General features: G+C 41.3%; 1 protein-coding gene across 5 annotated transcripts in view; it reads right to left on the bottom strand.

Moving 5' to 3' along the window:
• Positions 1 to 26,386, bottom strand: part of LTBP1 (latent transforming growth factor beta binding protein 1) — a 456,275-nt gene that overhangs the window by 297,311 nt on the left and 132,578 nt on the right. For all 5 annotated transcript variants that reach the window (XM_070798479.1, XM_070798478.1, XM_070798481.1 and 2 more), the window contains exon 4: positions 2,257 to 2,426. In XM_070798479.1, the coding sequence (XP_070654580.1) occupies positions 2,257 to 2,426 (170 nt within the window). The remainder of the gene's footprint in view (positions 1 to 2,256; positions 2,427 to 26,386) is intronic.

Raw genomic sequence — 26,386 nt, 5'->3', positions numbered from 1 at the left:
CCATTTAAAGGGGGAAACAACATTTGTTCTTCTTAGTGTTTTCTCTAGTCCTCTCTGCTTCTCAAAAGCACTGCCAGTGGACTGTTATAACACACTAACCCCTCATTTTCATCCCAAGATACAGCATGCCCACCTGATTGTATCACCTTCTATTTTTCCAGAGTCAGAATTATCTACTCTCTGTTGGACCTTCAAATCCTTCAGCATAATAAACTAATCTGTTTGCATTTGATCCCTTTTATAAAGATTAAAGTGAAGTGATTAAACACTTCTGCCTTTTGCCTGGGAGGCAAACCCTGTACCTACTGAACAGCTGGATATAGGACAACAATACCTTTAGGTCCTTCTCCTGACACAGCTTTTACCTCCTGGATTCTAGTTTTAATCTTCCTACTGTTGTTCTCACTCAATCTTGGTGTTTTAGTGTCCTTAATAGTCCTGCCAAGTTATCTGTTTTCAAAACTTTGATTAGCCCTCCAGCTCTCAGTAGAGCTCTGGTCTCCAATGAAAATAGCCACATCTCTCACATGGTCCCTTCTATATACCCATCTGTTTTAGTTCCTTAGCCTCTTTTTAAACACCAACTTTTGATGGGTTTGAGAGAGAACCCAAGAGTGATCATGATCAGTCTAAATTACTTAACTAGCTCCCCCCTATGGAGAAACTACATTTAAAAACATGATCAGTGGGACATTTATGGATAGTTCACATTCTCCTAAAATGTAATTTCATCTCCAACATCCTCCTAAAATGTAATTTCATCTCCCAAAACATAGTTCAACAAAGGTTTGAGAGTTTAAAACATACACAAACACACTCACACAAATATATGTACACACACAGTGTGAATTTTCATTTCAGTAATAATAACCAACCCAAACCACAGTCTGGTCCCCAGTCTTAATATCAGAGATTCTCAAAGCATATTTTCTTGACATCTTCATGAAATTCAGAATTCTTTAATCAGTTTGATAGTAAGTTTTCAAAACCTCTTCCCATTACATTCTAATTTGGAGAGCCTCTACAAAATACAATCTACCTAAAGCTCCAAGAAAGTAAATTGTAGCTCTTTTTGATTTTTTAGATTGAGATTAGAAAAGTATTATATACTCAGGAAGACCTCTACAGAACAATCTACAAGCACTGATATCAAAGGATCTTTAAAAACAAGATGGATGCATCTATTGTTTTGCAAATATAACTTGGAAGTTATCTTGCCTAAAGGGCATGGAGATGATCTATACAATTTCTCCATTCTTCCCTCATTACCCCAAGAAATCACCTCAAACCATTGCTCTGAGGTCCAGCCTCAACTCAAGAGCACAGTTTTCTCAAAAGATGAAAAGTGTAATGTACACACGTTATAATAGCCACTCTTTTTGTTAACTGACCAACCCTGGGAGGTGGGGGTGGGCCTTGGGAGTCAAGTCTGTAGAAACACAGTCTTCTGAAGTGCCAAACAGTAGCAAGAATTCTCTCAGCTCTCCACACTACCCTAGGTGGTGAAAGACCGTCCTTTTCAACCTCACAACTGGCATTCCCTTTCATTGCTTATGGCGCAGGCCATCCGTCAACGTGAGACAGAGCAGGAAGCTGCTGGAAGGCACGAGCATCCAACTCTCCCCTTTGAACGGTCTGCCGCCTCACTGAAGAACATTTTCTCCAGATGCTGCCAGCAGACACTCTGTAATACCTAAACCACAAATCATCCATTCCCCACCCTTTGCGCCAGGGCTCGTCCCTGAACTTCCCCCACAGTGAGATATTAACCACGCTGGCCACTGATACACTAGCTCTTTACAGACTCGGGAAAACCTGCCACACCGTCTAACTGGTATAATAAAAACGTGGCCCTCCTAACATAAACATACCCACTGTAGGTGCACCTCGGAGTAACTCAGGACACTGCAGACATCTCACAAGGAACAAATCCTGGCTAACTCACCAAGGAAAATAGTTTATCGATGTAAACAAGTCAGCCGTTCAACTGTACAGAAAATTAGAGCAAGTATCTTATGGAAATGGAACCACCTTGCAGAAACATATTTACAGGTGGCTCACTCCAGATTTTTCTGCCTTTCCTCTGAAGAAGGCAACTGTCTTGCTGTCTGATTGTTTTAGGAACCAGCATGGGTTTTTCGAAAAACAATTCTCGAATTTTATCTTCTGTGACACATTAAAGCCATCTACACAGAGCAAAGTGTTTCCAAACCGTGACTCTGTAACTTAGAGAGATGACTCACAGGACATACTCACACTGAAAAGGTGCTGGCACGTGATCCTGCCCGAATCTTAAAGGGAGCGAACCTTCAGTGGACTGCTCTCCAGAAACCACCTTCTGGGCTGTGAAGTATGTGGGCTTGAGCACGTATTCCTGGGTCTGGCCATGATGTATCATCACATTCTGTGAAGACAGGGGTGTCATCCTGCAAAGAAACAAAGGATAAGGAAATTAATAACGGACTTTTAACAGTCAACCAAGAACGAAGGAATAAGAAACCAGTTAAACTTAGAAAGGGGCATAAAAATGCCATGCCAGGCTAATTTTTTTCTTCAAAACTGTAGTCATGGCACATAAAGAACTAATCACTGACCTCCAGCAGAAAGGGGATCCTGTCTGTCTGTCTAGTCAAGCGGGATAAGGACATACAGGCCATCACTGATGGAATTTATCAAAGTATTTAAAAAGTGCAGCTACCAGGACTTCCTTGGTGGTCCAGTGGCTAAGACTCCGAGTTCCCAATGCAGGGGCCTGGGTTAGGTCCCTGGTCAGGAACCTAGATTCCGTGTGCCTCAACTAAAGATCCCACATGCCTCAACCAAGACCTAGTGCAGCCAAATAAGTAACATTTAATATAATATATTTAATTAATATAACTTATGTTAAGTATCAGTTCAGTTCAGTCGCTCAGTCATGTCCGACTCTTTGCGACCCCGTGAATCACAGCACACCAGGCCTCCCTGTCCATCACCAACTCCCGGAGTTCACTCAGACTCACGTCCATCGAGTCAGTGATGTCATCCAGCCATCTCATCCTCTGTCGTCCCCTTCTCCTCCTGCCCCCAATCCCTCCCAGCATCAGAGTCTTTTCCAATGATATTATATAATATATATTAAACACATAATATATATTAAACATAATATTTACTATAATATAATATATAAATATACACCATAATTACTAGTCCTTAAGAACAGTAAGAATAACAACCTATTCTACCATTTAGTCCCTAAGACGTGTCTGACTCTTTAGTGACCCCATGGACTATAGCCTGTTAGGGCTGTCCCTTGGATTTCCCAGGCAAGAATATTGGAGTGGGTTGCCATTTCTTTCTCTAATAACAATATATGAAAATCTTATAATTTCATCAATGACATGAGTCAAGATCTGAGAATCTCCCTCCCACCCCCCACTCCGAGAGGATATATATACACACACACACACACATAAACTGATTCACTTCATTGAACAGCATAAGCTGGCTTCCCAGGTGGCTCAGTGGTGAAGAATCCACCTGTCAATGCAGGAGACACAGGTTCAATCCCTGAGTTGGGAAAATCCCCTACAGAAGGAAATGGCAAGCCACTCCAGTATTCTTGCCTGGACAATCCCATGGACAGAGGAGCCTGGTGGGCTACAATCCATGGGTCACAAAGAGTCAGACACAACTGAGTGACTAAGCATGAGCATAGCAGAAACTAACAACACTGTAAAGCAATTATACTCCAATAAAAAAAAAAAAACCTCTGAGGACTGTTGAACACAATTACTGTGCTTTCAGCCTCCTGGGTGAAACTTTTTGTCTTCTGTGACAGTTCTCTACTGCTGCATGTACTGTATACTTTAAAATAAGCCTTCATCCAGATTTAATCATTCCATGATGGACTGAAATCATTCACTAAGACAAACAATGGAAAATATAAAGATATACCAATTAATTCCAGAAAACACAAACTTGCTAAAATTGTTGGGACAGAGAATTTTAATAGCAAACCGAGACTTTGGAAGGAAACCTTCTCTCTAGTGTGGTCTTGAATTTTATCAATTGTGACATGTTAAAGCCATTTGAACTGAATATTTCCAAACTACCATACGTTGGGAAAATGGTTGACTGGGTTATACTCAAACTAATAAAGTGCCAGGAAAAGCTCAAAGACGGGCCCTAAGGAGAGATTATATGAACAAGACAAAGAAATGACACAACTGGTGAGTATGAATGATAAATCATCAAGCCACCAAAAACACCCACACAGTGTCTCATCAAAAGCAGTAGCAGAGTCTTGAATAAATCCAGCCTTTTGGGTTCACTGCAGTTGGGATGGATGAGCTATTCTGTGAGACCAGGCATCCATGAGACAAAGGAACAAGAGAGGCTGGGATTAAGGGTGCTCCCCTCTTAGCCAGTCAGTGATCTAAGTCTCACTTTCAACCCTGCAGTCCCAGGAAAGCCTAGGAAAATACATCTTGTGCCTAGATTTTCCCAGACTTAATGCCATGGAAGGACATTCCCTTTGTCACCAGACAAATGACTTAAGTTACTAAAAGCCTAAGGCTTAACATTGTAAACACTTTTGTTTTGATGATGTAAGTGTTGATTTGAACTTTAAGTATGTTTGACTGGGATGAAGTAGAAAGTGGAACAGCTGGACACATCTGGTGGTGACTGATAAGAACCACAAGGCAACTCCGTTGGTCTTGTCGAAAGGAAAAGTCCTCTTTTTCATCTCAGAGGCAACTCGCTCCCCAGCCACGCTGTCAACCTCATCACTATGCTGCTGGGACCTGCTGAGAGATGTTCAGGCCTGACTCCCATTCAGAGGAGGACAGCCCAGCATTCCAAAAGACCTTAGAGCTGGAATAACTAATTCCTGCTCTGACCACTGCCAAGGAGACCGTGGGCTCTGCCTTCTAAGGTGAGGTCCTCCCTTTCTCTCCCCTCTGAATCATGGAAGTGAGAGGCAGCAATAAATGAGCTGAAAGTACAGATGTGTAGAGGCTGCTTTTCCCTAACATAACAGAAAGGTAATGAACAAATAAGACAGCTACACCATGTCTAGAACTTGAAAAACAAATCTCAGCCACCACCAATCAAAGGAAATGGATAATATACTGGTAACAGTATTAGATCTTACTACATTATAGCAATCCTGTGAATGACAAACACAGTGAAGATATGAAACTATGTAGAGCTGTGCTTCCTCACCTTCCATCTCCTTCCCTTTCCTCCAATGTGAGGACGTAAATAAATACTTTTGCTCACAAAGACACAGACATATGAACAGACAGGCCATTTCATCTCATAGCCTCATGAAGATCCCAAGCCACAAGAAGTGACACCACGTGGGGGCAAGTCAAGGCCACTGTCCACTCAGTCATTCCACTAACAGATAGTAAGCGAAATCACCATTTTACTCTCTCGTCCTCATTTTCTCCTTCATAGCTGGCATCTATCTTTTCCTCTAATTTCACCCTTCACAGTTATTGCCTCTTTGGACAATCTCTCAGCCTTCTAAATACACACACACACACACACACACACACACACATTCAGTTCAGTCACTCCATCATGTCCAACTCTTTGCAACCCCATGGACTGCAGCATGCCAGGCTTCCCTGTCCATCACCAACTCATGGAGATTGCTCAAACTCAAGTCCTTCAAGTCAGTGATGCCATCCAACCATCTCATCCTCTGTCGTCCCCTTCTCCTCCCACCTTTGATCTTTCCTAGCACCAGGGTGTTTTCAAATGAGTCAGTTCTTCACATCAGATGGCCAAAGTATTGAAGCTGAAGCTTCAGCATCAGTCCTTCCAATGAATACTCAGGACTGATTTCCTTTGGGATGGACTGGTTTGATCTTGCAGTCCAAGGGACTCTCAAGAGTCTTCTCCAACACCACAGTTCAAAAGCATCAATTCTTTGGCTCTCAGCTTTCTTTATAGTCCAACTCTCACATCCATACTTGACTACTGGAAAAACCATAGCCTTGACTAGATGGACCTTTGTTGGCAAAGTATGACCATTGCTTTGGGGAGAAAAAAAATCTCCTTTCAGTTGAGAGTTTTCTCCTCTCTTCCCTCATCCCTTTACATTAAAAAACAAAAACAAAAAAACTCAACAATCACTAATGAAAATCAGATTTCTAATAGCATTATACAAAATTCAAGGGAAAGGCAAAAATGTTTAAAGAAATTAGGTTAAAATGAAAATTAAAGGACCTCTGGCTCAAAATGTATTTGGGGCACCCATATATTTTCCCTTCCTGCAAAAAAAGCCCTAAAAGTTATAGGTAAGGAATAAAACAAGAAATCCAGAGTTGACATTTGGCTATTAATCAATAGGACAGCCACATTCGTCACTGAAACATTAAAATACTGTTCTGTCAAACATCTACTGTCCCAAGCCCTCAGTGTTCCTCCTTCCTCAAGACACTGGCCTCCCCAAGATATCAACTCAGTCTCACAAGTAAGAAATTCACATTTGACAGAGCTAGAGAGCTTGGGGTCTCGGCTCCAACATCCTCTCTAATGTGTGGCTCAGGTACTGACCAAAGATACTAAAAAGGTTTCACATCGTTCATTCAACACACAGGAAACATTTCCGCAAACCTGTAAGAGATCAAGGCAGACTGAGAAATGTTGACTGTTATAGCAGGAAGGAAGCCATGCCTAAGTATTTTAACTTCTTTTATCTCAACCAACGGCAAGAAGAACATTTTACATGGAGATCCAGTGCACGTTCATACCTATGTTTTTTAATACAGCTAAGTATTATAAAACAGTATCTATCCTTATGATGCAAATGACACAAATATCTTCTAATTCTTTTAAATGCCAGTCTTGAACCACTACATTGATGTCAAGACTTCCTGACTCCTAACAGGTCACAAGGCAGCTTAAAGATGCTGGTCTAAAAACCACATCATGAGTACAGGCTCAGAGGAAGCCGTCTTCCCGGGAGACCATGGGCAGCTTCTGGATACTCAAACCAGGTAAAGCACAGGGTGACAAGGAGAAGTAGGGCTGAACACTCATGTCTTCACTAAAAAGGCTACATATGAAAGCAGCCGCTCTCCCCAGTTCAAGCAAAGAAACGGCCAAAGTCGTGCTTCTACTCCCATCAGGGAAAAAGATGAGTCTTCTCTGAAAGAATGGAACTGTGTGGTATAAACCACAAAGTTTACTCCCCCAGAGTAAGGCCCTCTCATTCTGGTGTTTGGAGATCCCCTAGCTTCAAGACTAGTTCCCCATGTTTCTCCATAAAAGGAAGGTTGCCAGGCAACCAGGAAGACAGGGAGCTTCAGGAGAATAATCCTAGGAGGGAGAGGGGGAGTCATGAGAATGGAAAACATGACTGCGATGTTGGAGAAACTTGATCCTATATATATGCAATTGATGGAATGGAAACAGAGAATCCATACCCACTTGATGCTAGGAACACACTCCTTCAAACAGCACAGAGGTATTGGAAATGGACAGACACAGAGGGAGCAACCTAAGCACCCTATGCTCTGCTTTGCCTTGAGTGGAACACCCACAGACAATATTGCAAAAAACAACTCATGTATCCAACTTGGGTGATATAAATGCACATGTTTAGCTGGAGGAGGTTGGCAGATTCTGGAAGGGAAGGGAAGACTAGGAGAGTCACTGCCCTCATCTTACAGAATGTAGGGTCATGAGAGAACATTCACAACCTTAAGCGATGAGGATGACAGAAGAGGAAACAGAGGCTGCAAGAGGCAGTGAAACTCTGAAAAGTACACAACTCTTTTGAGAGGTAGGGTGAGGGGCAAGAGGTGACATGAGTAAGCTGACTCTTCATCTCCTATGGCAAGAAGTTTTTAGACAACATCTAAAGGGAATAAATCCCCAACTGGCCAGAGGTCACTACCAGAAGGGGTAATAGGACTTGAGGATTAAATTAAGGTGTGAAGAGAAACAAAAGGAAAAGGAACCAAGTGAAGATGAAGGTTTCCAGCCTGGTTGACTGGACAGGTATTTTTGGCTCAAGTCCAAGACAAAAAGCAAAGGCAAAGAGGTCTGCGGAGTCAGTGTGATCAGGAAAAAGGGCCCATGTGCAAGGGAGAGAATTATGTTTGTTTGGGAGATAGAAATATGGGGTGGCTCTCTGGGGAGAAGATACAGAAAGCCTCTGGGTTTAGCAACAGTGATGTTCTAAGAGGGGCCAATTTATTCAAAGGCAGAAAGAAAAACTATGGAACTACCCTCTTGGAGGATAGTCACACTTAGTGGTAGGGACATAAAGAGAAAATGCGAAGAAAAAAATCAGGAGCAGTTAAAAACAAGAGTAACACAGATGCAGAAATGACAAGCGAAAGAAAGTTTCTAGGTGGAAGGTAAAGAGAACCACCTGAAAACTGCTGCAAAAAAAGCAGGGAAATAATCAATTAGTAAAAGGCCCCTGGGTTGGGTTGCAGGTTGCCAGCCCCCTGGGCAAGTGTTATTTTATCAACATTAGTGACAGGAGTGAGACTGCATTGGGTCCTACTTGGTGGGTGCTGTACTAGTGACCCTCGGAAAAGGAGAAAAGTATGGCACCCCACTCCAGTACTCTTGCCTGGAAAATCCCATGGATGGAGGAGCCTGGTAGGCTGCAGTCCATGGGGTCGCTAGGAGTCGGACACGACTGAAGCGACTTAGCAGCAGCAGGCCAGAAGTTAGGGGTACAGCCGGGCATCTGAAGACCTGAATCTGTGGAAACCTCTGTATCTCTGTGAGCAGAAGGGAAACAATTACATAAAACTTCTTTCCTTAAAAGAAAGGATTAGTCACACACTGTTTACACTTCTGCCTTCATAGTGGCAATTTTTGGCCTAAGAATGGACTAAATTTTTCCATATTTCCACTAAATCCATTATTTGACCTGTGGAGCGGGTGGGAGGATCTGGCAAAGCCCAAGCCCCTTTCCACTTAAGAACTGTGGACCTCACAGAAGGGAGCCTCCAACAGGCCATAAAATGCTTCCCCCAGAAGGCGGGTTCTGACGGAAGTGAACTCTTTCCCTTACAGTTAAGGCATTCAGGTTTATCATCAGGATGAAAGAAAAAAAAAAAAAAAATCGGGAGAGCAAGCTGCTGCCACAGAGAAGTCATCTCCAGTCTTTCAGCGCCTGCTTCTCGTCACAAAATTCATGCTATCGTATGTGCCCTGGTTGTGTTCCAAGCTGCTCAGAAGCGTGGGTGAATGCTCTTCAAAGAACAGAATACACCAAAGTAAATGAGAAATGTGAGCTATGATTTGATGGAGAAAGGCTCTTTCCGGCAACGTTCAAGGACAATATGCACGTAGAGATGGACAAAGACAAATAAACCTTTAGGAAGAGGTCGCAAGGTAGCTTCTCTCTCTTTCTCACACACACACAGGTAAGACGAGACAAGTGTTTGTTGTCAGCAGCCCCATTCATAGGAAATTATCTATCCAAATCAGAAAAAAAAAAAAGAGGACATAAAAGGCTGCTGATGAGACTAAAAGACTGCACAGACAGCACAGACTTCCAGTAACAGTAAGTGAGGCCTGGAGCATGCCAGAACAAACACGGCAAAAGGAAAATGAAACAAGCAAACACAGTGGTGAGAAGAGGAGGAGCGTGAAGATTACACTGAAAATATCTATGCAGGGAATAGACTGGGAAAAAGCCTTAGATTTCAAATGAGATGAAAAAGACAAAGAGATTGAAAAAACACAATGAAAGAAGGTAGATATTGGGGGTGGGGTGGAAAAGACAGGGAAATTGAACTTTGGGGGTCATGAATAAACACAGTGAACACAACCAAGTGGAACCAATTTTCTATTTATCGGTGGTTCTTAACTAGGGGTGATTCTGCCTCTTGACCAAGAGGAGGCATCTGTAATTATCAGGACTGGGAGGTAAGCTGTTTACATCTTATGGGTAGAAGCCTGGGATACGACTAAATATCCAACCATGTACAGGACAGTCCTTCACAAGAAAGAATTATCTGGCTAGAAATATTAACAGTTCTGAAGCTGAGAAACACTGCTGTAACCATGAGCTATTATCACAAAATAATAATGGACACCTGAGAAAAGAGCCTCTGGGGACAGCAATGAAGCTGTCCACAGAAATGATGCAGTCAGGCACATAACGATCTAACGACATTAGCTGCTGCTGCTGCTAAGTCGCTTCAGTCATGCCCTAATCTGTGCAACCCCGTAGACGGCAGCCCACCAGGCTCCCCCGTCCCTGGGATTCTCCAGGCAAGAACACTGGAGTGGGTTGCCATTTCCTTCTCTGATGCATGAAAGTGAAAAGTGAAAGTGAAGTCACTCAATCGTGTCCAACTCTTAGCAACCCCATGGACTGCAGCCTACCAGGCTCCTCTGTCCATGGGATTTTCCAGGCAAGAGTGCTGGAGTGGGGTGCCACTGCCTTCTCCTATGACATTAGATTTGACAGTAAAAAAATGTATAAAAAATATACAGCCTCCTCCTGTGCCTTTTGAAATCCCCATTAAGACAGGAAGGTGGCCCTATACTCAAGTTGCTGGGGTGCCTTGGGTGTCAGGAATGCTAGAACATCACTAGGGTGGCCAAGAAAAAAGTCATTTTTATTAGAACACCTCAAAGGAACAGTATAGAATGCGGCTGGAGAAAACCCTTGAATAAACTGCCTAGCATTGGGATGAGGGTGTGCCATGAAGACATGTAACAGCTGGACAGTCACCAAAGTGCTTTCTGAGGGAGGTGAGTCCCATCGACTGTATGGCTTTGGTTAGGCCAAGAAGGTCAGACACATCTACGGCCAGATGTGAATCACCTGGGATAATGACGAAGAAAGCCTCAGTGCTGGAGCGCCACCTCTCCACGCTACCCTTCCCCTCACAGCCCTCACACTCTCCACTGCAGCCGTTTGTCTGATCGCACACGCCACACGCTGGCCTGTTCCGTGTCCTGGAACAGCCCTGGTTAGGAGAGTCTTTGGGACCTGACTGCTACATGAGAACATTCAAGGAATTCTCCAACCCTCTAATCCCAAGTTCCTAGAGGAGAGGAGACATAATAACAAAGAGTTATAACGAAGAGACTCCAAGAAGCAGAGTGAGCATGGTCTCCTCTTAGGATGTTTAATAATCATAACACTTGGGAGACTTTTTAAGAAATGAAATGGTAAATCAATTATTCTCCAATTAAAAAGAATTTTTAATGAACTGCAATTAAGTGCTTAAAAAATAGAAATGGTCTAAATTCAATGAAACATCAGAGGTTTTCAGACTGGATAAAAAGACCCAGTTCTTGGACCTATTGCTTACAACAATTCCATTTTAAATATAAAGACACAAATGGGTTAAAAACAAAAGGATGAAAAAGAGAGGCAACACGTTTAACATGAATCAGAAAAAAAAAAACAAAAAACGTGCAGTGGCAATGTTAGTAACAGGCAAAGTAGATTTCAGAGCAAAGAATATTTTCGAGGATAAAAAGCATTTCATAAGGATAAGGGTCAATTCATCAAGAGGACACAAGAATCCTAAACAGTTGTGAACCTGATAACAGAGCTTCAAAATAAGCAAAGCAAAAACTTAAAAAGGTCATGAGAAACATAAAACTTTCAGTTTTAATTGTGGTTCACTACCTTTCAATTGACAGAACAAGTACACAGAAAGTCAATAAGGATACAGAAGAGTTCAACAGCGCTACCAACTAGCTTAACCCAACTGACTTTCACAAACCAAACTTCAAAATAACCAACGGATCAAAGAAAATCAAAAAGGAAATAAAAATTATTTTGAACTGAATGAAAACAAAAACACAACCTATCCAAATTTATGGGATGCTGCTAAACCACTATACTAAGGAGTAAATTTGTACTAAATATCTACAGTACAAGAGATGTCTCAAATCAATGACTTTAACTTCCAAATAAAGAAATGAGCAAAAATGAAAATAAAACCCAAAATAAAAAGAAATGAAATAAAAATCAGAGCATAAATCAATGAAATTGGGGGCAGGGAGTCAATAAAAGCTGTTTGAGAAGATCAGTAAAACTGACAAATCTCTGGCTAGATTGATACACAAAAAGAGAAGACAAGATACCAATATTAGAAATGAGAGAGAAGGTCAAAAGATCTAATGAAGCAATCTGGAGGAGCTTCCATTAGCCAAAGAATAACTGGAATGGATTGAATTATTTGAAATATGTTTAAATGTATCCATGCATTAAAAACAAAATAAAACTAAGTCACCACTGTAAGATGTCAATCAACTCATTTGAAAACTGGCCAACAACTAGCATCATACCTTCATGTGATGGTTAATTTTATGTTTCAACTTGGAGGGTATTTTTGGATGAAACTAACATTTATCTTGGTGGACTGTGAGTAAGCAGATTGCCCTCCATCATGTGGGTGAACCTCATATGATGAGCTGAATGTCTGAACAGAACAAAAAGACCAGCCTTTCCAACTAAGAAGGAATTCTGCAGCAGACTACATTCTAACTTTACCTGCACCGTTGGTTCTCCTGGGTCTCTGTCAGCCCTCACTTCAAATCTGGACTTGCCAGCCTCCAAAACAACATGGATAATTTCTTAAAATAACCTCATTATATGTAGTGCATACACACATGCACACACACACCCTCATATATGCACATACGCAATTGGTTTTGTTCCTCTGCAGAGCTCAATACTTTTACTTGCTACTTTTTTTCTTACTTTTACCGCACTACTTTTTCTATTCAAACTGAACCTCAAGCAAACAACTGAGGAAAAGAAAGCTGGTTTGCAAAGTTTTTCTAGCAGAAAAAGGATAGAATTAAAACACCGTATTTGCTACTTCTGTAGGAAGTGTGTGACATCACAAAAAGAAATAACATGGAAGAGCATATTGCCACTTAGGAAGTGGCAAAAATCAAACCTGAATGTTATTAAGCCCCTAGACCTACACACCACTTACAGCAAATTCAAGGGGCAGGATACATGTTAATTTCCCAGCATCACAGTCAGCAAAATCACAGTTCAATGAAGAGATTTCAAGGAAATAGAGAGGGAAGAGGGACTCACAGATCAAAATATGTAAGACACAGACTGTCATCACAATGAACATTTTTTAAATTCCAATCTAAACTAATAAGCCATAAAAAAAAAAAACTTATGAAACACTTAGGGACATTTACCTGGATTCTTAATGATAATTTTTATTAATTATCTTTTGGTGGGCTAAAGGTCTTAGGGGGGATGTGTTAAGAGCCCTTATCTTTTACAGATATATGGCAAAAATATTTACAGATTGACTTCAAATAATCAGGGAGAAGAAGAAAAATAGGCAGGCTACAGAAGAACACAACCAGCTCTGAACTGATAAAATGGTCTTTTGAGGTTTCTTCATTCTGTTTTCTCTGTTTCTGTGTGTTTAAACCATTCTCAAAGAGTTTACAAAATGCAAGTCTATGAAATTATCTTCTCTAATTTTTTAAACCTGTATCAAATGAGATCATCTATTTACAAGAACTTTGAAAAGTGGGGGGGAGGGAATCAATAAAACTGGAAGAAAAAAGTTGAAAAGTTGAAAACACTACTTATGTGTTAGGTAGCAATATTACCTAGTATTTACAAAAAGAAACAAACAGCGAGAGAGAGAGAGAGAGAGAGAGAGAGAGAGAGAGAGAGAGAGAGAGAGAGAGAGAGAGAGAGAGGGAAAAAAGAGACAAAAAGTTCCAACAATGTTCATCTCCACTTTTCTTCTAAGTATCAAAGCTACACACTAAAAAGGCAGATATCCTATCCACAATGGATGAGGTAACTGTTCAAAACCTCCGAAAAGCACAGATGACTGTACTTACTCAGTTCAAGGTTTTGATGATTTATTTAGCAAGTCACCATGGAAGGAAATAATAACCAAAGTCCTTAGTTTTGTCAAAAATGAGCTGCTACATTTGGTTCCTTGGGACTGAGCACCCTGAACACAAATTTGAAAGCAATTACAGCCATGTCCTATTTATCTAAACTAAGAGAGGCCAGAGTAAATCTAACTAAATATAATCCAAGAAAAATGCAAAATGTAAACAATAATTAAGGGCTTCTATGCTACTGAGGAAGTGTCAACTGCAATGCTTTTTCATCAAATTCTAGGATCCAAATTCTAACTCTACCACCTGCCAAGGGAAGGAAGGGAAGATTATCTCAATTTTCTCATTGCAATATAAGGGGAATGATACTTAACTCACAAAGTGAAAGACAACATGAAATGGAATTCTTTTTAAACGTAGGAAAATACCCAGCACGATACCTGATGCACACCCAAAGGTGTTGGATCTCTTTCACTCACCTACACCAGCAAGGACAATGAAATACTATTGGATTTCACCCCTCTGGCAAAATTCATATTCGGAGACTGCTCAAACGAACAGTTAAAAGCAGTATTTATTTCAAAAAAAATGTTTATTAAAAAAAACTCTGGTTATGTGTAAATATTGAGTTTGGAATTTACAGTCCCATGCAGCACCCCTGACGTCAGCTACCTGTACAGTTACACCTACAACTGAGAGACCTCCACCAGTTTCCAATACAGTGAAGGGACCCAGCACCACAGCCACTATGGAATGCAGTTTGGCAGTTCCTCAAAAAGCTACAGCCAGAATCAGACAGTCCAGCAATTCCACTCCCAGGTACATGCCCAAAACAAGCTGAAAACAGAGACTCACACACATACTTACACACCAATGTTCACTGCAGCATCATTCATAATAGGCAAAAGGGAGAAACAACCCAAAGAATGTCCTTTGACAGAAGAGTAAACAAAATGTGAGATGCACACAATGAAATATTACTCAACCATAAGGTATGAAGTTCTGATACATGCTATAGCCTAGAAGAACCTGGAAAATATAATGGGAAGTGAAATAAGTCAGATCCAAGAGGACAAATTCTGTATGATTCCACTTAAATGAGAGGCAAACGTAGAGAGACAAAGGTAGAACAGAGGTTACCAAAACACGGTGGGAGGGAGGTGGTGCTGTATAATTTAATAGGTAGAGAGCTTCTGTTTGCAGTGATGAAAGTTTAAGAAGAACAGAGGTGCTGGCTGCACAACAACATGAATGTAATTAAGGCCAATGGCTTGTACACTTAGAAAGGTTAAAAATGGCCAATTTAGTGATATTTACCACAATTTTTTTAGAACTATGTACAAAAAGACCCCAGATTTCTTACAAACAAACCCAAAAATAAAAAATAAATGTAAAGAATTAAAAAACTGGAAGAGGTAAGAAAAAGGCAGGTTTCTTATGCTTCCTATTCCCCATCCTTCAGTATTTCTAGACAATAAAAAGGTAAGTCTTGTTCATCTCGGTCAATTCCAAATGTTTTCATTTCCTTTCAGCCTGCTGCTTAAGATGTAATTACCAGTAATAATCAGGTATATGCATCTAATCCCCCACGTTATCACTTCAATTTTTTCCCCTCCTGCTTCACTTTGGTAGCTACACTTTGGTAGCTGCTCCGTACACCACATGATGAGATTTCAGCCTCAGCTGCCATAATGTTACATTCTCCAGTGACCCACGTCTTACAACACTGCAAGGAATTAAAGTCTGGTGGGCCAGATGTGGGAAATAAATATCCACTTGTCTGGAAAGCCTTTCATACCTAACTTTGCTCATTCTCCAAATTCTTCTCCCACAGCATTGTGAAAGCTCTTGTATCCACATGAATTTTGAGTTGGCTCTCCATCATGGACCCCAGAGGCAGCTACAAGAGACATTCATGGCTTTAGGGTTGGGATGTTAACACTACACACTCCCTTCTCGTTACCTGTAAACCTGGAAGAATGAAAACAATCGTGGGAACATGTCAAACAAGCTGTTCTTCCACAATCTTTCCACTTCCTAGCCAGAACCTTCCTTATACTGAGCTCTGAGACAGGCATCTAGAGAGTCAAAGATGGGTATAATGGAACAAAGATACAAATGCTCATTCCTCCAGGACACGGCATCCACAGCACTCAAGATGGAGAAAGGAAAAACACTGGATCGGATTTTGGAAATTCAAATTATCCTTCTGCCTGTGCCACTGAATCTCTGAGAGCCATGGATTAAATTCCTCTAAGTCTGCTCCCTCATTTATAAGGTGTAAAGCTCTGAGACGACCTCAAAGTTCCTCAGCTCTGAAACTCAGTTATAAGCACATCAAGAACTGTAGCTGCAAGACTGTTCTCTGATTATATCAACAAATATTTCATATGGGAAACCACTTTTAATGCAATATACATATAAATATTTGCTCAAAGGGGGAAGAGAATTTCTCAGGGCTTTATTCCCATATTCAAGCTAAATTTAAAAAAGGGGAAAGTTTTTTTATTTTTAAGGTGAATGCAATAAACTCTGTTTTTCCCAAATGGCCTTGCTTTTTTTTCTATTACAATTGCTGCTAAACTAGGTCACCTAAGTAATAAATATTGAAAGCATTTAACCAAATTCAAACATCTGTTCCATTCCTCTTTCAGAGTCTGATCCAGCTGAAATAAAATATCCACTGCCCTACAGGACCTGCAAGATCCACACTGCTGGAAATGATGTTTTCCTACAGCCAGTATCACCTAGTGAAAAAACACGGCCTATTTCAAGAAGTCTGAAGCAAGAGGAGGACAAAACTATAGGAGAGACAGCAAAATGCAATCAAGTAAATCTTGCCCTGTTGGATAATCCCATAGTAGGGCAACGGGCTCATAACAAGCCTTGGTTGGGTACGTGCCCAAGTTAAGCCCCTGCACGGCAGGCTGATCCAGAGAACATGGTGAAAGCTGTGCCACCTCAGCTCCTGTATACACTAGGAGAACTTTGCTCTCACAGCAGCTGCCATATTTTGCATTGGAATTTCTAAGCAGATAATTCAAATTTAACTTTGGGAAAAATTATGTTGACCTTAGAAAACAGAAATTGGCTTGTATATAAAGAGACATCATAAATAACATTAATTAATTATATAAGAGATCAGAAAAGGTACCTGCAATGCACAGAGAAATAAGGGAATGAGATGCCAAGGTCTCTTCTAAATTAACAGCACTGCAAATGGTAAATCAACGGGAACAAAACCCAGTAAGAAAATGGACAAAGGACACGAACATGGAATTCCCTGAAGAGAAAATTCAGAAGACTGATTAGATGCCCTGCCTCACCAGGAATGCAAACTTAAAACTGCATTTTGCACCCACTCTGCCAAGACTTTTTCAAATCACCAAAATGTGAGAGGCAAAAATGGAACTATGTCTGACATGAACACAAAATGGAAGAAGAAGAATACTCTCTGGCATCACTGGTGGGAATATGAGTTCTAAGACTTTGGACGTCAATCTAGAAAAACAAATTCAAGATATCCAATGACCTAATAATCGCATCCTTTATACTTTAAAAAAATAAATCCCAATACATAAGGATACATATACATAACACATTTACTGAATCATTGTTTACAACAGCAAAAAAAAAAAGTAAGCATACTGAAAATAAGCTGAATGGCCAATAGAAGAATAGTTCAATAAGTCAGCACATTTACAACACGAAACATTATATGACCATTAAAAATGAATTTTACCTATGTTGGAGGATTTTCTACAACCTATTTTATGTTATAAAATCAAGATGCAGAAACATTCATATGTCCTCGTTTATGAGGCAATAAGGAGCTTCATAAATGACTATATGGATATGGGGAACACAGTGTAGCTTATTCACTAGATTATTAGGTTATCCATGAAGGGGTGTAGTATGGTTCAAGTCAGGAGGAATAATAGTAAAGCTGAAAAACAAGATTGAATTTTACAGCTGTACATAATTTTTAAAGACATGATAATCCAGTTGTATAAAATTCTGTATATACTCCATGCTATGCAATGCTATGCTAAGTCACTTCAGTCGTGTCCGACTCTGTGCGACCCCAGAGACAGCAGCCCACCAGGCTCCCCTGTCCCTGGGATTCTCCAGGCAAGAACACTGGAGTGGGTTGCCATTTCCTTCTCCAATGCATGAAAGTGAAAAGTGAAAATGAAGTCGCTCTCCATAAATAGAAATGTAGACAGGTAAGCCCAAACAAGTAATTCCAAATACATCCCAGTACTGTATTCTCATTGCAGAGGGCTTCAAACTAGATACCATCTCAAAACGTACAAAACATAACACTGTGTGACCCAACAGTATTAGAACTTTTTATACTTTTGTTTCTTTGTACTTTTCTTCCTTTTTATCTCCTGTTTAAACTGTCTTATCACATCATAATGTATTAGCTCAATAGTTCATGGGCTACATATGTAGGGTACATACTAAGACATTTTTGCTGATACCAGTTGTGCAATCCAAAAGTTTGGAGACTATGTTGGATACATTTGAGAAAGATACTTTTTTACACCAAAACTCCTTCAGGAAAGGTTTGATCATCGAGTCACCTATGGCCTCTGTAGGGGACCTAATTCTAGATCATCTAGATTCTGGCCATTGTTTCTACTACGAGTGAGTTACCAGTGGCTTCCTCTTCCCCTTCATCCCCACTTCTTCTCTCCATTCCTAACCCATCTACCCTATCAGAGTTACTGTAAGAGAAGGATCTCTCAGAACATACAGAAAATAATTTTGTAAAAATTTTCTTGGCCCCCGCAACTATCGATACTTCTGGTCCTGTCAATATGTGGTCAATCGACACCCACTAGCACCATTACTTCCTTTTCTCTTACAATCTGATTCTCGCATTGTCTAATTTCTTCCTCCCAAACAATCCTGTGACAGTAATTTAACAAATGACCTACATATTCTTTTAAGAAACTAAAAGCTACAAAACACCATAAAATTCTTATTTTTCTTGCAAGAACACTGATGGTTTCACAGATCTCACTATCCTTAAGATTCCTACAGCACTCGTAATATATATTAAAATGTAAGAATTTTATATCTACTTATGTTATAAAACCCCACACTAGCTCCATCTGGTGTCATTTCCCTTGAGCCTGAAGAACTTCCTTCAGAATTTCCTGTTGGACAGACCAACAACAAATTGTCTCCATTTTCATTTCTCTGAAAATATTTTTTATTTCACCTTTGTTTTTGCAGGATTTCTCTTTGGACATAAAATTTCAAATAGATTCTTGTTTCTTTAGCACTTTAAAAATGTCCCACCGCCTTACAACCTCCTTCCTTTTTCCCAGTGAGACCTGATCCATCATTTGTATCATCGTTCTACTGCATGTAATTCATCTTCTCACACTGGCTGCTTTCAACATTCTTTGATTTTCAGCTGTTTTCTAGGAAGTGTCTAGGTGTGACTTTCTTTGTATTCATCTTGAGGTTTGCTGAGCAGCTTTCATCTTTGTTTCTCACCTAATCTGGGAAACTGTCCGCCATTATCTTTTCAAATACTTTCCCGTCACACTCTCTTATCTTCTGAGGTTACAATTACATATGTACTATTTGATATTATCCCAACAGCTGATATTAGGATACTATCTGTTAGGATAACAGCACCAAGACACTTTTCCATTTTCCTTGAATCATTTCTCTTTGTTCAAGATAGAATGACTAAACTTGAAGAGAGTTGATTGAAATTTTCTTATTTCCAGGCTTCCTTGGTGGCTCAGATTGTAAAGAATGTGCCTGCCATGCAGGAGACCCGGGTTCCATCTCCATGTTGGGAAGATCCCCTGGAGAAGGGAATGGAAACTCACTCCAGTATACTTGCCTGGGAAATTCCATGGACAGAGGAGCCTGGTGGGCTACAGTCCATGGGGTAGCAAAGAGCTGGTCATGCCTGATCAAGTTACACACAGGTATCTCACTTCCTCTTGAGTTTTCTGTTTTCCATTTTTCTATTAAAATTCCCCATCTATGGTTGTATTGTGACTATATTTTAAGTCTACAGTATTTATAATAGCTGCTTTTAAAGTTCTTGTGCATTAAATTCCAGTATCTTAGTCATCTTGGGGTTGTTTTATAGTCACTGTTTCTTCTCTTGACTATGAGTCATTTCCCTTTTTTTCCACATGATTGGTATTATGGCAAGAGTATTATGAATATTATATTGCAGAGACTATCTTTTTCTGAAGAATAATGATCAGACAGTTATGTGGCTAGAATCAAACTCTAAATTCTGTCTCCCTATGGTGTATGGTGACTGGAACAACTTAATTCTTTCAGCTTTCCAGCTGTTTCTTTTCACTGGGAACTTTAGTCTTCCCATGAATCAGTCAAGAATTTAGAGAGAATTTATGGACAGAAATTGGGGTTTCCTCTTCTGTAACTTTCTCCTTTCCTGGATGTGTCTCCTCACTTTCCAGTCACTCTGGCAGCCCCAAATACCATTTATCTCCTAATTTCTCCTGCCAGTAACTGTCATTTTCTGCTCCATGTCTAGCCATCCCACTGTGCACAGACTGGAGAATGCCAACAGGCAAAACAGCATATGAGCATTAACTTTACCCAGTGCAATTCACATCTCTCAAGAATCAACTTCCCTCCAGTTTCTGTCAGCAATCAGTTGCTCTTCAGTGACTTCAAATAATGGATTTTATATTTGGTCCACAGTTTAACTGTTATCTGCATCAAGGTTCACCCAATAAAAGTATGGTGCTATTGGCATGGCCAGAATAAGAACGCTCCCACAGTGATATTTTAGAAATGTATCTTTCTTTCATTTCATTTAATATTCTTATGCCCTTAAAGACAAGACAGCAAAATTTGGTTACACTAAGCAAAAAATAGTATAAATTTGGAAGTGATCACATCTTATTATACATGTTTATATTTGGTAACGAAATTTTTTTAAGTGGGGCAAATATGTTCTCTTTAGAGAAACAGGGTCCATCCCACATTTGGAAGATAGCATTACATCGTACGTTAGCTCAGAAAACCATGAGGTTTATCATCATGTGCTATGCGACTCATGACACATAACTGCCAAGGCCAGAAGATTCATCACAGTTTTGGCAACTAGGGAATTTGTAAGATCTAACTCACTGAGCAATGAAATAGCATCATTAGGTGATACACACTGAGCATGGCAAATCAATTAGGATAGAGGCTTTCTAGAATCCCCCAGACTTACTCTGTAATTCGGGCTTCCCTGGTGGCTCAGCTGGTAAAGAATCTGCCTGCACTGCGGGAGACCTGGCTTAGATCCCTGGGTTGGGAAGATCCCCTGGAGAAGGGAAAGGCCACCCACTCCAGTATTCTGGCCTGGAGAATTCTATGGACTGTATAGTCCATGTGGTCACAAAGAGTGACTGAGCAACTTTCACGTTCACTCTGTAATTCACAGGATAATGATCTTGTAATCTACATTCTGCAGGGAGGCCAGTTACACCTCCATTGATGAAAAGCAGGGTTCAGACAACTCAGAGATTTGGACATCATTTAGTCCAATCCACTCTCAAATGGGGAAACTGAGCGCCAAAGGAATTCAGCCACTTATTCAAGACCAAAAAATTAAGGAAGTGTCCACAATGGCAGAAATAAGACTGGAGCCAACTTCTTGCTCCTGTATTTCACACTATTTCTCCTAGATGCAGAGGGGGAAAAATTAAATATAAAAGCTAAAAAATAGACAAAAATATTAAGGAAACAAAAGCCCTATATTTTCCCCCCTCACTGTTTCTCAAGACTGGGCATTTAACCTTCTTGTGTCTTTAAAGACTAAAGACAGCAAAATAAAACTATTCCAAAAGAGAAGTCTTACAAAATAACAAAAGATATTGCAAACAGTTCACAAATATGAACAACTATAAGAGCTTTGCTGAAAATTGCTTATCATGAACTTCCTTTACTAACCTGCTACCTTTTATTGACAGAAACCATCTGTAGTTCCCTGTTGCTCCCCTGGTGGCTCAGATGTAAAAAATATGCCTGCAATGCAGGAAACCTGGGTTTGATCTCTGGCTTGGGAAGATCCCCTGGAGAAGAAAATGGCTACCCACTCCCATATCCTTGCCTGGAGAATCCCATGGATTCTGACGGCCCATGGGGTTGCAGAGAGTCGGATACAGCTGAGCGACTAACATTTGTCCTGTTAAAATCTCTTTTCAGGTGATTCAGTTCCCATATGGGACCCAGAAGATACTGAGTTCTAATTTGTTGAAGTGTTGAAGATAGAATTAATAACTTTCTCATTTCTGTGAAATATTTCATAAACACCAAAGCAAGCCCATGAGTTCATCACTATCATTACTTGTACCTGATAAAACTATACTGATAGAAACACTCTGCAAGGAATTCAATTAGTTGATTTCTGATAGTTAACTTCAGTCACCATTTCTCAACAAGAATAACTGCATTTTTAAAGAAAAAAAAAATGTAACCTTTGTGTGTATATACATTATACCAGTTGCCTAGGTTCTAAAGAATGAAATCAAGAGAACAATTTGGAAACATTTACACTGGCAAACACAGAGCTCACTAAGGTAAAACATTTTTTTAAAAAAATATTCTGAGCAGGCCTATCTCAGCTGCCAAAAAGTAAAAAAAAAAAAAAAAAAAATCCAAGAAACTGTTTCAAAATGCCTGTATTGTTCTAACTGCTTCCCCTACCCCACCTTCCAAGTGTTTCCACCAGGCAGTAAATAATACCCCATCAGAGTCCCAGGGCAACAGGCTATCTGACCGACTCGGGGGGAGCCCAGGGGCACAAAAGCAAGGAGGGGGGCAAAGGGGCGAGCCAAGAACGTTTGCATTTAACCATCTTAACTGCTGTAAACCAAATATTTGATTTTGCTCACTTATTTCCCTTCAAAAATACATGCAAGTGAAACAAAGGTTTGATTCAAATGTACGAGGGACTGGTTAGAATGTTACGAATAAAATGCTCGTCTGTTGAAAGGTATGTTCCACTTTGGAGAAAGTCTGCGGGAGTGCATGCTGTGGGTACCACACAGCCTCTCATGCTGGGAGATGCCCGTGAGGTGGTCTCTCCCTCCGATGCCTCTGGTTTCCTATCTTCCATCTAAGACAGGCATGAAAGAACATATGTCAAATTCTAAGTGACTGAAAATTTCCCTGTGATTGGAAGGAGCCCAGATCTCTGAAGCAGCCCCAGAAAGGTGGGTGGGATTGGTACAGAGACCAGAATTTAAAAACAAGGCCAAGAAAGGAGGTGGGATGTGAAGAGGTTCAAAGTGTTGAGGGTCATGGGAATGGGGACCCTTGGTGGGTAGCAGCTAGGTGCAGAGATCAAGAACCAAGAGAGAAGATTTCAAGTTTTTCTGTGGGATCCAAGAGCTCTTCAACGCTCACCCATTAAATGTGTAAACTGGAGATGAATTACTGATGTTCCCTGTAGGGCTAAAACTCCATCCACAAAACATCATTCCACTATTTACTCCTCCAAGAAAAACACATTCATCCTTTGTTTGTATATAACATAATAGATGAGAACATGGGGTTAAAAGCCAGAAGGAATAATCCAGAAGTCTTAAAGTCTGGAGTTGTCAGCACCTCTTTGATAGGAGCCTACACCAAAACTCTCAATCTTCTTCTGTGTCAGAGCCCAGGTTGAAAGGCTTATGAATTTGACTAGTCTCAATACAAACTGTCTTCACAATAAATCTGCTAATTAAAAAGAACGCAATGTTACTGTGGCATGCCGTACACTGTCAGAGGTGGAGACAACCCAGTAAAGAAGAGAGCCTTCACATGGCATAAGTGGTAGACGGATGGGTTTTGTGTGAGGGGGAACCTGAGTCCCACAGAATTATGTGTTTTTAACAGATTCTTAAAGAGGCCAAATGCGGAGGTGGGGCGGGGGGGACTATAGCAATAGACTACATACAAGTCCCTCACTTACAGGGGGGAAACTTGAGAGGCTTTTTAAAAAGGCCAGCCTCTCTTCCACAGTCCCACAGCTCGAGGGGCCCCACACCTGGACCCGGGGGTGGGCAGGCCTTCCCTTCAGGGAGGCATGGGAGCCACCATCAGGGAGTGTCAGAATGAAGAATCAGACTGAAAGTCAAAGTCCAAACGGCATCAAGGAACATTTGCAAAGTTTTCCCTGGAAGGGCTCCAGAAGCCGACTCTGAAGCTGCACTGGAGACTGGGAAATCCAGACCCGAGAGACGCGGAAGGGCGGAGGCCCTGAGAACACAGGGCTCCACTCCTGCTTTATTCTGCAATTCTGCATTGTGTTCAGGTAAAAGCAATGCTCAGCTTCCACCTGAAAGAGCTCAGGCATCGTGCATTCCTCCAACTAACATTCATTAACCACCATATGCCAGAGATGGAGATGAAAGTGGAGGAGAGATGAAAAGGGGGAGAAAAGGGCACAGGTGCTGACATCAGACCATCCTGTGTAGGAATCTCAGCTCCTCCCCTCACTGGCTCATAACTTCAGGCAGTTGCTGATCCACCACGGCTCCATTTCCTCGTCAAACAGAGGACCTAGAACACATCAGGTCTCTTTTATGACTAGTATTAACCAATCTGAAGGAGCTCACAGACCCGAGAGGACTAGGCAGAATTAACTGCTTACACTCCCAGGGGACCAAGTTCTAGCAGGCGAGCACCCAGCACCCACAGGAGAGACCATACCTCCCTCATCCCAGGCAGTGTGAGTCTCGAGTCCTACACGCACACGAAGCAGACTGCAAACCTCAATTCATTTAGTTTCTGTCAACTACAAACTGGCACTTGTCAAGAGCATCTGCCAGCTACTGAACAACAACAAGGGCATTTGCCATCTGCCTCTGGGAAGATTGAACCCCGTGCTCTTGCAGCTGCTGACCTTCAGCACCCTCTGAGGGGAATTCAGGGTGGAGAGCGAGGCATTCTGTGCTCCAGAGAAACGGGTAGAACAGGTTTTTAGATAGTTAGATATTTTCAGGAACTGACTTCATGATCCCACTCCTCGCATCTCTTCCTATCTAGAAAAGCACTGAATCCCTTCACGGTGACATCAATTCCTCGTGACTAGCATAGAACCTTTTGTAAAGGAAGCATGAGATTGCATTGAACTCCTCCTTCACCAAAATATATATTGACCTTCCCCCAACTACCTCTCTGGAGCAGTTTCTCAGAGCTCTCTGAGGTGCTGTCTCCCACGCTGCAGTCCTCATTTTGCCCCAAATAAAACTCACAACTCTCACGTCATGCATCTTTTTAGTCAATGCTTCCTAGACATGAAAACCCTTTAGAAGTGCTTCCAAACCAGAGATACTGCCATATCCTAGAGAGCCATCAGGCACACCTGGAGGGTTGCGTGGCCTGTAGAGGTCTGTCGAAACGGAAGCAGCCAGGCCAGGCAGCTTCTTCTCAGGTCGTGGAAGTCATTGCAAGTCAGTACCTCCCCGTTCTGCCCCCACTGCTTAGCAAAAGGGAGGGACACTGACTTCACAAGGCTTTTAAAACCCTATTTCCACAACCTAGAGGGGTGGAATGGGGTGGAGGTGGGAGGGAGGCTCCAGAGGGAGGGGATATATATATATACTTCTGGCTATTCATGTTGTTGTATGGAAGAAGCCAACACAACACTGTAAAGCAATTATCCTCCAATTAAAAAGAAAGAAAAAGGACTTCCCTGGTGGCACAGTGGATAAGAATCCACCTGGCAATGAAGGGGACACAGGTTTGATTCCTGGTCCAGGAAGATTTCACATGCCATGCTGCAACTAAGCCCATGTGCTGCAACCACTGAGCCTGTGGACCACAGACGCTGAAGCCTGCTTGCCTAGAGCCCATGTTCCACAGCAAGAGAAGCCACGGAGAGGCCGGCACACAGCAACTAGAGAGCAGCCCCTGTTCTCTGCAACTAGAGACAAGCCGGGGCAGCAATGAAGGCCGAGCACAGCCAAAAATAAATAAATAAAATTATTTTTAAAAAAGAGAAATTAAAGAAAAAAAATACATTTGGAAAAAAAAATTCTTCCACCAGTAAGTCCCTTCCCTGTCCTGGCAGAGCTATAAAAAATGGTGGTGCTCTACAGTTCATGTATTATTTCTGTTGCATTTTAGGGTTCATGTCAGATCTCTCTCTGTATTTTCCCACTCAAGGTACACCACCATCAACTAGACTCCCTCCTCAGAAGAGAGTGAAGGTCACTAAGCTGGCCTGGCCCCACCACCCTCTAGGTCATATTACAACCACAGACAAGTCACTTGACCTCTCTAACAGGGGAATCATAAGAATAGTTACACCCCACAGCATCGTGATGAAAAGCCGTGTTGTACCTAAAACAAACTCAAGTACTAAGTATCATCAGTGCCACTACGAGAAACCATTTTTGAGACTGCACCCAGGAGTTGAGCGCAAAATCGCAAGAGTGAAGGATTGAGCAACATCAGAGCCCCTTCGGAGAAACATCAGACCACCAAAGTCAACAACTGCTACCCTACCAAGTGAGTACCTGATGTGTCACGAAACATCCAGGGAAAAAGGTCAACTTTTAAG

Source organism: Bos indicus, chromosome 11, assembly GCF_029378745.1.
Source record: "Bos indicus isolate NIAB-ARS_2022 breed Sahiwal x Tharparkar chromosome 11, NIAB-ARS_B.indTharparkar_mat_pri_1.0, whole genome shotgun sequence".
In the NCBI taxonomy this organism is placed as follows: Eukaryota; Metazoa; Chordata; class Mammalia; order Artiodactyla; family Bovidae; genus Bos; species Bos indicus.
This window is presented reverse-complemented; position numbering and strand designations above follow the sequence as displayed.